Source organism: Geotrypetes seraphini, chromosome 4 (genome assembly GCF_902459505.1).
Source record: "Geotrypetes seraphini chromosome 4, aGeoSer1.1, whole genome shotgun sequence".
Lineage (NCBI taxonomy): Eukaryota > Metazoa > Chordata > Amphibia > Gymnophiona > Dermophiidae > Geotrypetes > Geotrypetes seraphini.
In genome coordinates this window covers 310,275,552-310,288,871 of record NC_047087.1, presented here as the reverse complement: position 1 = coordinate 310,288,871, position 13,320 = coordinate 310,275,552, and the positions used below count along the sequence as shown (strand labels likewise).

The 13,320-nt window shown below is 43.4% G+C and overlaps 1 protein-coding gene across 3 annotated transcripts in view; it reads left to right on the top strand.

Annotated features, from left to right (window-relative positions):
- NRAP (nebulin related anchoring protein) overlaps nt 1-12,608 on the top strand; it is a 139,344-nt gene extending 126,736 nt beyond the window's left edge. For all 3 annotated transcript variants that reach the window (XM_033943727.1, XM_033943728.1, XM_033943726.1), the window contains 7 exons: nt 15-119; nt 1,783-1,881; nt 2,527-2,631; nt 4,317-4,424; nt 6,899-7,210; nt 8,403-8,555; nt 12,052-12,608. In XM_033943727.1, the coding sequence (XP_033799618.1) occupies nt 15-119; nt 1,783-1,881; nt 2,527-2,631; nt 4,317-4,424; nt 6,899-7,210; nt 8,403-8,555; nt 12,052-12,165 (996 nt within the window). In that variant the 3' untranslated portion in view covers nt 12,166-12,608. The remainder of the gene's footprint in view (nt 1-14; nt 120-1,782; nt 1,882-2,526; nt 2,632-4,316; nt 4,425-6,898; nt 7,211-8,402; nt 8,556-12,051) is intronic.
- Nucleotides 12,609-13,320: the final 712 nt, after the last annotated feature.

Here is a 13,320-nt window from a genome sequence, read left to right as displayed (position 1 = left end):
TTTGCCTTTCAAAGTCCCGTTATAAATCTGACCTGAACTTCATGAGGGGAGTTGCTTGGATGACGCTGGGATCGCCGCAGATAGAAAGCGTAAAGAAGGCTGGAGAACTCATCAGTGAGGTGGGGAATTAGTTTCATCACAGCTCACCAATTGCTTTTCCTTGCCAAGACGCTTGAAGCACACTTTAGATACAGTTTGGATTATCCCTCTTGCCTCACCTGCTTCATGATCATACCTGAGCCAGTGGTGGAGTAAAGGGGGGAAGGGGTGCTCCGCCCTAGGCACGGTATTGATTGGGGCGCTGGCAGCTCTCTTCTGGTACTGTATTGGAGGAGAGGGGGGGGTGTGTGTGCAATGTTTAGAGCTACAGCCTCAGCACCATAATATTCAAAACCCCAGCATTTATTTATAAAGTTTTAATTCCTTATAATACTTCGAGAGTATTATGGTCAACAGAACAACATCTGTTGGTTGTTCCTTCTTTAAAAGTTATTAGTACACGACGTCATTCTATTTTCTCAGTTACGGCTCCCCTAGCTTGGAATGCCCAAGAGAGGAAAGAGTTCTAGACAAATTTAAGAGCAAGCTTAAGGGCTTCCTTTTTAAAGACGCTTTTAGTGATTAACTGAATTCTTTTCATTTTTAATATTCTATATTAAATTTCTTCCCCTTTTCCCAATGTTATTTTACCTTAATTGTTTCTTTTATATTGAATTGTATTTCTTCCTGCAACTTTCCCTTTATTTGATCATGTATGTTAAACAGTCTTGTTAGTTATGTTTAGTCAAGTTATTTTATGTTATGTATTTTTATGATATTTTAAAATGTTTAATATTAATTTTATTAGTCATGTATGTTTCCCCTAATGTTGTAATTTTTAGCTGTACATCGCTTAGAATCTGGAATAGGCGATTAATCAAATTTTATAATAAACTTGGAAACTTGGATGTGGGGGGGGTTCAAACCCCATGCTGCTCCTTCTGACCCTGGGGAAAGTCACTTAATCCCCCCCCCCACTGACTCATGGCAACACGCACAGTGAGGAATCCAACCTGTGATGCAGAGTACAGGAGTGGTTTCCCTTTGCCTTCTCCCGTGCAGTGTGTGGGGGGGGGGGGGCTCCACTAGGTCGCTGCAGCCCAAAAGCCTACAACTAGGGGTTGCCACGTTTTTACTATAGTAAAATCCGGATTCCCTCGACCCGCCCAGATCCACCCATCCTCGCCCCGTTATGCCCCTGCCCCGCCCCCGCTGCCTGCTCTCGTCAGGCCGGAGGAAATGCACACAAGCGCAGGTTTCCTCCTGCCCGACGCGATTTAGAAGAGGCTTTTCAAAACCCGAACAAAGCGCCAGGTTTTGAAAAGCCTTCCGGACCCCCGGACTTGTCCTCGAAAAGGAGGACATGGCTGGGGAAAACTGGGTACCTAGTAACCCTACCTAGGGTACCTGGTATTCCCCAGTGGTCCCCCCCCCATCCAGGTACTAGCCTGGCCTGACCCTGCTTAGCTTCCAATAGTAGGAGTGGGCCTATTAAATGTCAAAATGTACAGTGCTGTGTACGCTTTTCAGCGCTATAGAAACGATAAAGAGTAGTGGTAGTTTCAACTGAAAAAGACCTCGAATTGTTTCGCACAGTCTATGCTTGAAGGAGTTTGCACGGAGGTAGACTTGAGAAAAGCACAGTGGAAACAGTCTCTAGTTTTCTTGGCGTTGATTTCTGATCAAGTTCCTTGTGATATCTTTTAACTCCTTTTTCCTGAGGTCTCTCCTCTCTCTCCCTAGACGAAATATCGTCAGAATCCAGGCGCGATGAAGTTTACAGCGGTGGTCGACTCCCCGGGCCTGCTCCACGCTAAGACAAGCTATCTCCAGTGCAGTGATGTATGTTTCTTTTATTTTTTTTTAAATTCTTTATTCATTTTATAATTCACAACAAGTGTACAGTAAATATCAAACAATTAGAATACAATATCACTTGAAAATCTACCATATCATACAACAAAAAGATATAACCCCCACCCCCTCCCACTTCCATATACAACAAAAAATATACCACATGAATATAATATCTTATCATTCATATATATTATTAATAGAAATCCAACACCCCCCCGATCCACATGCAAAAATTAAAATTGGGAAAAGTGTAAATTACTCATTATAATAATTTAAAAATGGCCCCCACACATCCTTAAATTTATTATAGTAACCTTTTTGAACTGCCAACGCTCTTTCCATTTTAAACACATGACATATTGAATTCCACCAGAAACAATAATTCAACCTTGTACAATCTTTCCAGTTATACGTTATTTGTTGAATGGCAACCCCTGTCAGTATCATCAAAAGCTTATTATTATTAGCAGATATTTGAGGCTTAGCTCTCATCAGCGTGCCAAATAAAATTGTGTCGTATGATAATGCTACATAATTTTCCATGATTCATTTCACTGTAAGGGGGGGGGGGGGGGGGCGCGTCCTGCACGAGGGTACGATGTTTATACCGACTGTGTTTGGATTTGACAGAGACTGTACAGGGCTGGAGATTTGGACTCGATGCACAGATACACCCTGCCTCCTGACCACCCCGATTTCATCAGGGCTCGGGTGAACGCTTCCCAGATCAGTGACGTAAGTGATCGGAAACGCCACCTTTTTAAAATCACGTCTGTCTTTCTCTTGCTGTGATCGTAGGATAAAAACGAGAGGCATCCACATATTTAGAGGCATTAACGGGTCCATTTTCAAAAGATTTCCTCCCATCGATTGCCTTCAGACTTGATTCAATATGAAGAAACTTTATTGGGAGCTTTTGCACCGCTTCTAATGACTGGGGAGTCAATTCAGAGCGGTTTGCCTGAGCTTCAGTAAAGGTGTTATAATAGAAAAATACAGGCAAATGATTCATTTTAAGATGTGGATTTGGACTGTACCTATCATCGTATTAGAAACTAGCTTCCCAGCAGTGCATAAGACCTTCTAAAAGAGAGAGAAAGCAATCCTAACTTACCAAATTATAGTTGGTTAAATGAAGGGCACCTGGCCCTGCTCTGTTCCACCCTAGTGCTGCCCCTATATGAACCTCGTGCCCTCTTCCCCGAGCTCGAGGCCACGCTTGGAGGGCCTCTGCTCACGCATAGATGTCAAAGCCGTGGCATCAATGTGCATGCGTGTGACATTATCATGTCAACGTCCGCCCATGTGCAGAGGCCCTCCAGATGTGGTCCTGAGCTTGGGGCTAGAGAATGACACAGTGACAAAATTCATCACTGTTCCCGTCCCCGTGGATAACCGCGGGAAACCATCTTCATGTCATTCTTTAAGGACAGAGGGAAGAATCAGAGTATGAATGGCCACAACCACTGACCCGCAAGCTTTGCTTTGAAGAATGCTGGTGTAGAAGGACCGAGGTTGAGTAGCAACATTCCAGAGCTGAGATTGTGATGTCATAATGCCTCATTCCACTAGTGCCTAAGAGCCAATCACATCAGTGATGTCACAATGGCTTCATTATCCTTGGCTCACATAAGAATCAGAGTATGAATGGCCTCAACCACTGACCCACAAGCTTTGCTTTGAAGAATGCTGGTGTAGAAGGACTGAGGTTGAAATAGACACTAGAAAATGACAAGGGATTATTTCCTGCGGTTATCCACGGGGACGGGAATGGTGATGAATTTTGTCACCGTGTCATTCTCTTCTTGGGGGCCTTCCAAAACCCAGACAAACGGCTGGGATTTGGAAATCCCCCCGGGCACCCGGACAATCCTCTAAGAAGAGGACATGTCCAGGTTTTCCTGGACTTCTGGTAACCCTAAACTGTGGTTAATAATGAAATAATGTATCTTAAGGGTAGCCCACACTGATAACTTCCCCCTCCCCCCCTTAGTAGGGTCACTAGATGTCCAGATTTACTCGGATATGTCCTCTTTTTAAAAGGGGTGTCTGGACAGCTTTTCAAGACCTGGCTCTTTGTCCGGATTTTGAAAAGCAAATCACGTCAGCAGGGGATGCGTGGATGCCCCTCCTGACCAAGACAATCAGGCTAAGGGGTCGGGGTAAGTGCTGGGACTAGGGCATGAATGGGGCATGGTATGGGCATAACATGGTGGGGTTAGGGGGTCTGGATTTTACATACATAAAATCTGGTAACTCTACCCCTTAGACAAGTGTTGCCTACCAAAAACAAGAATTTGGGTGGGTGAGGAAAAAACCTCGATTCGTTTTTAGCAATTCAGGCGGGTTGCAGGTCAGATGACAGATTTTGCCATAAATAAATAACTTATAATTATTTGTAACCTTATTATTTTCAACAGAAAGTTTATAGAACCTCTTGGGAGCAGACCAGAGCTCTTGGCTACGATCTACGGCTGGACGCCATCCCCTTCCGGACGGCCAAAGCTTCCAGAGATATTGCAAGCGATGTAAGGATCAGTTCATAAACCTTGTTCACTGTACTGCAAAAATCATTGCTTTCCAGACGAGGTGCAATGCCGACACCCTGCACTGGCATCAAGCATTAGAAAGGAAATTGACTGCTTACGTAAAATTGGACACTTTTTGTTTCAGTAATAATAATAATAATTTTATTCTTCTTTACCGCCATCCCGAAAAAAGTTCTAGGCGGTTCACAACAAGGTGAGCTAATACAAGAGATACAGATAAAATACAAATTAGAATAATGGACTTAGAAACAGATAAAGACAGAAAGCATTTACAATATAATGCTGAAAATACCGACATGGCAGGGAAAGAAGTAATACATAGAACAGATCAAATACCTCAAGTTGAATATAAGGAACTTGATTGAAAAAATGAAGCAGAATGCATTAAAATAGCAGCCTATCAAGATTCCAGAATCCCAGAGAGTAACAAGATTCTAGAATCCCAAAGAGTAGCAGCATTCCATTCAGAATCTCAAAGAATAGCAAGATTCCGGAATCCTGGAGAGTAACAAGATTCTAGAATCCCAAAGAGTAGCAACATTCCATACAGAATCTCAAAGAATAATAATAATTTTATTCTTATATACCGCCATACCCAAAAAGTTCTAGGCGGTTCACAACAAGGTGAGCTAATACATGGGATACAGATAAAATACAAATTAGAAGAATGGACTTAAAAACAGATAAAGACAGAAAGCATTTACAATATAATGCTGAAAATACCGACATGGCAGGGAAAGAAGTAATACATAGAACAGGTCAAATACATCAAGTTGAATATAAGGAACTTGATTGAAAAAATGAAGCAGAATGCATTCAAATACCAGCCTATCAAAGAGTTGAGTCTTTAACAATTTTCTAAAATCAAGATAGGAAGAGACCTCGAACATCATTTTTCCAAGCCATACATTCAATTTAGCGGCTTGAAATGAGAGGGTTCTCTCAAGGAACTTCTTATAACGACAGGATTTTATGGAGGGATATGAAAACAAGTGCACTCTACGTGCGGTCTTTTTGGCGTGACTCAAAGAAAAATGAGACACAAGATAACCTAGTAACGAGCCCAAAACTAATTTATAACAAATACAGGATAATTTGAACAGAATTCTCGACTCTATCGGCAACCAATGGAGTTTCAAATAAAAAGGAGTGAAATGCTCCCAATTTTTTAAACCAAAAATGAGGTGAATTGCAGTATTCTGAATCACTCTCAATTTTTTGAAAATTTTCTTGTAAGCACCTAGGTATATAATGTTACAGTAATTGAGAATACTTAAGATAGAAGACTATACCAGTAAACGAAAGGAAGCTTTGTCGAAATACTTAATGGTACGAAGCTTCCAAAGCACAGAGACACATTTCTTAAACAATAAATCCGTATGTTGTTCCAAATTGAGATGCTTATCCAGAGTCACACCCAATATTTTTATGGATTGTTCTATATTATAGTCCAACAACAAATATAAGACCAAAATGGCCCTAATGAGAGTCGTCTACTGGGTAATTGTGCATATAAATTCATATTTTCGCCAACAACCTCCCTTCCATGCTTCTTGCCTGTCTTCTCAAACTCTTGCGTACCTCTGCCCTCCATATCTGACACCAGTTTACCCAAAATATGTCACAGCGATGGAGAGCTGCCACCTCCACTACCATTTAGGCCATTTCAGGCCTCTTGAGCTTCTTAAGAAACCAAGACTTGAGCCAACATCAGGCCCCCATCACACAGATGGGGGGCCACTAAAATTAGCGGCCTGTGAAGTATCCCGTCTACTCCTTCTCCACTGACGTTTTGGATTTAACCGGGGTCCCTCCGGCCTTCTCGGAACCTACAGCTGTTGTAGTACTCTTAGGGTTGCGCCCATCGTGCTGTACAGGTTGCATTGATGCTTTTATGGTTTAATTGGGCTGCAGCATTTATAACCCTGCAATAACTGTTGGAATAGCCACAGTGCATTATTTAACTGGTCCTGGGTAGTTTTATTTTGGTTATTAAACTTTGCAACCTTGCACTATTTTTTAATTATAATAATAAGCTAAGCAAACGTAGGGTTACCATATTTTAGTCCACACCCCTCCCCCCGCCCGGTTCTGCCTCCGACCCTGCCCTTTCTGTTTGCTCTGTACCCCTATGCTTCACCCACATGTATGCCAATCATGTGTGTAAATGCTACTTTTCTATAAACTGGGCACACTGTTGGCACCTACCATTAAGCACCAGGTTACAGAAATGCCATTAATGGATTCAGATTTACCCGTGCCATTCGACTCCTTTTCCAAATTATCTGCCTTACCTTTGATCAATCCTGACCCAAAGTGGTAGGAGCCAGGACATCCCGCTGGCGATCTCTATAGGGTTATGAATTGCCAAAGGAATCACTGAGCGTTTATGGGCTTCTAGAAGGGATGATTAGTGTGTCTGGGAAAGGAACTAAGGATTCCTCTCCCCACAGTTCCGATACAGAGAGGCATTCCTGCGGGAGAAAGGTCATCCGATTGGATTCCGCAGCATTGACGACGACCCCAAGATGAGACACTTTGTGGACATGAGCAAGCTGCAGAGTGAGCAGGAGTACAAGAGAGAGTCTGTGGCGGCCAGGCTTCGGTACAAAACTCCTCTGGACCAGCCAGGATTTCTCCAGGCCAAAAAGAGCCAAGAGCAAGCCAGCGACGTCAACTACAGACAGCACCTGCATCACTATACTTGTGACCCTGAGCAACTCAACCTGAAGCATGCCAAGGAGGCCCACAAACTGCAGAGTGACGTAAGTGTGCTCCCTAGACAAAAAAAAGAGGACCCGTGACCCTGTCCACACTCCACCATTTCCTTGGCCCCCTTTCCCATCCTCTGTACCCTTTTAGTGTTTTTCTCTCTCTCTCCCTTCTTCCAACCCTCCTCTCCCACAGGTACCTCTCTCTGTCTCCTTCCAATCCCCCTCTCCTGTGGGTCTTTCTTTCGTTCCTTCCAACCCTCCTCCCGTGGTTGCCTCTCTCTCCTTCCAACCTCTTCCCCTGCTGACATGGAAGAGAGACCATCAGAGGAAGGAAATTCTATAGGGTTCCTTTACCTATGGACTGCAAGGCTCTAAGGCCCGGATTCTGTAATCGGCACCCATTGTCGGTGGTCACATTTAAAGCAGCTGCCGATCGCATATCCATCACCCACCGGATACAGAATCGCACCTCCGGCACAGGTCTACATGTCCAGTGCCTACCTATGATGTGAATCGCACCTCCGTAGGCTCTTTAGGCTGTCTAACGCCTCCTCTGGCGTTAGGCACGCCCAAAGTGGTGTTAGGCAGCCTAAGCCACCAACAGAGGTGTGATTCCAGCACTGATTTTTTTTAGGTGCCAGTAGGCACCTTGAAACTCCGTTAAAAACTTTGTCTCAAAGGCGGGGTTTTTAAAGTGAGTTCGGGCCCCTACCAGTGCCTTAAAAAATGGTGCAGTTTAGAGAATCCAGGATTCATTAGTGCAAGTTAAATCCATCAGCGTACCTTAGTAAAAAGACCCCTAAGTGTATCGGTTTAATTGTGTCCCTGCTTGAAGCCAGACGGGAATAGCTGGAAATAGAAGGAACTGATTTTTTTGCAGGAAATGTGTTGCTCTGAATAGCCAATGACAAATGTTTAAAAAAGTGGATAAGTTAACATTGGTCTTGGTAGCCTGATATCTGTTCAAGCAACCTTTCTTATATAACTAGTGTCTGTGATCTCTGCACTTTGGTTCTAGGGAAAACTTAGCTGCTGGGCTGAGTTTAGTATTGGAAAATCTCTCTAAAAAGTGATTTGGTTTGCCAATGAAAATATTCTCCAGGCCAAATGTTCTTTCTCTCTCTCTCTCTTTTTTTTTTTTTTTTTTTTAAATAGATCTTACATCAATCACCTTCTGATTTGTGGCTTGATTTTGTTAGAGCTGAAAACAAATTCTACTTGATTTTTATATCACTGTTTCCAGGTGAAATATAAATCTGATCTGAACTGGATCAGAGGTATTGGCTGGACCCCTCCTGGTTCCTATAAAGTGGAGATGGCCCGAAGAGCAGCTGAGCTGGCATATGTCCAAGAAATGTGCCCCCAGAGGGCATATAGTCCATCTGAACATCCATCTGTAAGTAAAACAAATAAATACCTCTTCAAGACCCTCTCATGAAAAAAGTGATATTCTCGAACTTCATTTATTACTGGGTGTAGATTGTAGGCCCGAAATGCAGCCTGCTTGGAATTTTGGTGACCAATAACCCTTAAAATTCTTAATTATCATCAATAGTGGGTAGAAAATATTGTTAACTTAATTGGCAACTTATGACTGCATATCCTATGGTGCGCACAAGTGACCAATTTATAAACGACCTAGGAATTGGCACGACAAGTGAGGTGATTAAATTTGCGGACGATACAAAGTTGTTCAGAGTAGTGAGGACACAGAAGGATTGCGAAGACCTACAAAGAAACATAAATAAGCTCGAGGAATGGGCCACGAAATGGCAAATGAGATTCAACGTGGATAAGTGCAAGGTGATGCATGTCGGTAACAAAAATCATATGCATGAATAAAGGATATCCGGTGCTATAGCCGGAGAGAGCCCCCAGGAAAGAGACTTGGGAGTACTTGTAGACAAGTCGATGAAACCGTCCGCGCAATGTGTGGCGGTGGCAAAAAGGGCGAACAGAATGCTAGGAATGATTAAGAACGGGATCATGAACAGATCGGAGAAGGTCATCATGCCACTGTACCAGGCCATGGTACACCCCCACCTGGACTACTGCATCCAGCACTGGTCGTCGGGGAGGGACTTCCAGGCCAGCCAGGCAGTGATTGGCTGGCCCAGAACTTCCTCCCCGACGTTAGAATTGACGTCGAGTGGCAAGAATTGGTCGGCTCCGAGCTGGGGAAGATAAACAGGGAGAGTTAAGACCTTGGCGCGGCCTGTTCCCCGATTGCGGCGGTGGAGGCCTGTTCCCCGATGGTAGTGGCTTGGGGAAGGGCAGGGAGAAGTAAGACCTCGGGCGCTGGCCTGTTCCCCGATTGCGGTGGCTTGGGGGAGGGCAGTTGGAAGGGAAGTAGATTGGAGACCCCTGCTTTAGTCGAGGACAGATTGCGGGCTGCAAAATAGTCCCTGGGGGGCCGCATGCGGCCCGCGTGTTTGAGACCACTGGGTAAGAGGGATGCCCACTGTCTCTTGCAAGCAGGCCCGCCTCTTCGAAATGGGGGACCTTCTTCATCCTATTGCATGCTGGGATGCAACGGGGAGGAGCCTAAGGCCCTGAATGGCATGGGATACCTTATGTCCCTTCTATGGGAGGGGCCTTAGGTATCTGGGCTAATCAGGCCACCTTCCCGGTGCATCCTGGGATGCACTGGGTAGGGACCTAAGACTCCGATTGGCCTGGGTACCTATGGCCCCTCCAATAGGAGGCCAATCCCAGTTGCTTTTTTCGGATCGCTAAAAGCAATCACTTTTTTTTTGTATGTGTGCATCATGAAGCGATGTTAGAGCATCAGTCGTTTTGCCATGTAAATTAATGACCTTATTTGCATGGCCGGATCGGAGAATGAGCGATCGTGCAGAAAACTCGTTTTGTGCATCGGGTCGGCAAATCTGATCGTCACTAAACCGTTCAGAACCGGTTTAGCAACGATTGTCAGACGATTGCTGACTTTAGTGCATCTGGGCCTGAGTCCCTGCTTTTCTTTTCAGACAGATCTCCCTCAGCTGTTTAAACAACCCCCCCTCCCCCGCCTTCAATAAATAGTTTTCTTTTGCCTTTTTGTTGGCCAGGCAGTGTATACTTTTTGACTGGAGGTAGTGTTTTACTTACTGAAAAAGGAACATTTAGACGCCCAGAGAGGATCGCCTAGTGTAGGGATACCGTGCGGTTCCAGAAAAAGGAGGACGGATTGAGACACCCGGGTTTTACTTCCGTCGCTTTCATTTCAACTTTCAATTTATTATTTCTCGTCCGCCTTTATCGAAGGCGGATTACAATAAATGCAGGCGTCGCAAAACCCAGATGTCTCTATCCGTCCTCCTTCAACGGAAGCAAAATACAGATATTGCAATCCGTCTTCTCTTTTCCGGAGCCATATGCTCATTCTAGCCCAGAGTGTGGACAATGTTTCAGCAAACTTGGCTCCCTATATGGAAGCGACTTCCATATCGGAACACATAGGGCTTCTTTTACTGAGGTGCGCCAGAGGCTGTAGCGAGCACTTAGCGTGTGCGCTAAACGCTTACGCCTCCACGGAGCTTTTTAAAGATGTTTTCAACACTTAATCCTAGACTTGCTTCATATTTACAAATTTTTAACTACAAGTAAAAAGATAGAGAACTAGATTAACCAAAACTAAATAGATCCACAAAAAAGGTTAATCAAAAAAGCCAAAAACTAAAGGGTCAAGATATTAATTGACCAATATAGTTTAATCTACACGAAGGAAAATGATCTCAGATATGCCACTCCTGCGGATTATATTGTTATAGCCCACATATGGAATAGTGGCGTGGTTGTCTTTCATTGATCTATAAAACCTTCATGATGGACATATGACTAATTTTGTCAGAATTGTAAATGTCTAACCACTACTCTTATTATATAAATATCTATCTTATACAATAATTTTATATTTTAAATAGTATTTTATATTTTTTATGAAATTTCTTTTTCTTTGTGCAAATTTTGCAAAAATGTTGAGGAAAGTGCAAACAAGCATAAATTCTGTTTGTGCAAATGGGCAATTTATATAACTGTGCAAACTTGCAAAAAATTAAATAACAGCTGATTTACAATAACTTGAAATCTGTAAACCAGCAAAAAATCTATTGTGCAAATAAGCAACAATAAGATAGTGCAAGTATAAAGAGCACAGAAGATAGCAGCAAAATGGTGCAAACACGCAAATTAAAGCAAAGATATATCAAAAATAGCCAAATGGCACTTATCTTGTGTAGTAGTGTTACAAGATAGAGAGCTTAATTCCCAAAGTTAGTATCCAACGGGAGCCCGTTTCGCCGTAGCATACGGCTTCATCAGGGTTTAGATCAATATACGGGTTTAAGTGTTTGTCTTTCAAGTTGTTATCACAACATATGTGGGCTATAACAATATAATCTGCAGGAGTGGCATATCTGAGATCATTTTCCTTCGTGTAGATTAAACTATATTGGTCAATTAATATCTTGACCCTTTAGTTTTTGGCTTTTTTGATTAAATTTTTAACTACCCCGTTTCCCTATGTTTTTTTTTTCCCATCTTTGTTTTTCCACAAAAAAAAAAAAGAGTTGTAACTTTTCCCCTCCTTCCCCCCCAATTCTAGTTTGTCTTGTTTTTATAATTTATGTCTTTGGACTTGTCTCTTTATAATTTTACTTTCTATTATATTTTGTACATGGCTTTGCAAACCGATTTAGCGATTCACCAAATATTAACACACTTAAACTTGAACTTAGTATTTTCCATTTAGCATGTGCTAAAAACGCTAGTGCGCCTTGGTGAAATGAGCCCATAGTTTTGTCTTGAATTTATGGTAATAGAGTGTTATTCTATGAAATGAAATCAGATAAAATAAATGATTTAAGTTTTTCTTCTCCTTTTTGGTGTTTCAGCAAGGAGTTGAGGAGCGAGCCCACGCGGGTACACATCAACAGCCAATGGTGAACCCCGACGCATCGGAAATCTTGCAAGTCAAACGGAAGAAAGCGATGGCAAACCGGAAATAAAACAGGCAACATGTGAGAGAAACGAAAACAGAGAAGGAACATAGTAGATGACGGCAGATGAAGACCCAAATGGCCCATCCAGTCGGCCCACCATGTGGGACATTGCGGAGCCCTCTTTGATTATTCAGCTTTTTAACGGCTGATCGCTGTAGGGATTTCTTTTTTTTTTACGTGTCTTTGGTCATTTTGATTGTACTTTGGTGTCCTTTGACGAAATATTTTAATACTGAGCTACACATTTCCCTCGTTATTCGCGGGGGATAGGGGCAGAGCCGGACCGCGAATAAGGAAATACCGTGAATATCCAGCTATGACTCACCCTCGCCTCCCTCCTGCCTTCCCCCGGCATCCCGGCCTTACCTGGTGGTCTAGCGAGCTTTTGGGGCAGGAGCGAGACTACGACGGGAATTCCCACAGCCATTTCCTATTGGCGATCTACACGGGGCAGGAGCGTAGGAAGATCGCTCCTGCCCCGAAAGCCCGCTAGACCACCAGGTAAGGCCGGGATGCCGGGGGGGAAGGCAAAAATATGGGTTTGGTTTTTTCCCCCCTTCCCCCCAAAAATCGCAATTATGTGAAATCGCGAGTGCGGAAACCGCGACTGGGGAGGGGGAAGTGTATATTTTAACTTGGAATCTGATTTTTAATTGTAATTATTATATAGTTTGATATGTATGGAAAGTTGCAAATGATGTTAGTACTAGATGACTGGCGGGCTCAGCTTTGTACTAAGAATGAGATGCTTATCTTTCCAATGTAAAGTACTGGATAAAATCATTTATATGGAAGCAATCAAAGAATCATTGTGCGTTCTTAAATTATAGAATTCATTAAGGGCTCCTATTACCAAGGTGCGCTAGCATTTTTAGCGCACACACTAGATTAGCACCCGCTAGCTGAAAAATTACCGCCTGCTTAAAAGGAGGTGGTAGCGGCCAGCGCGCAAGGCATATTAGCGTACGCTATTCCACGCGTTAAGGCCCTAACGCACCTTTGCGAAAGGAGCCCTAAGTTTAGTGTTTCATATACTGCCTACCAAGGTTATCTAAGCGGTTGTACAATCAGGTACTCAAGCGTTTTCCCTATCTGGCCGGGTGGGCTCACAATCTACCAGGAATTCGGGCTTGTTTATTGTCCCCACCCCTAGGGGTTGTC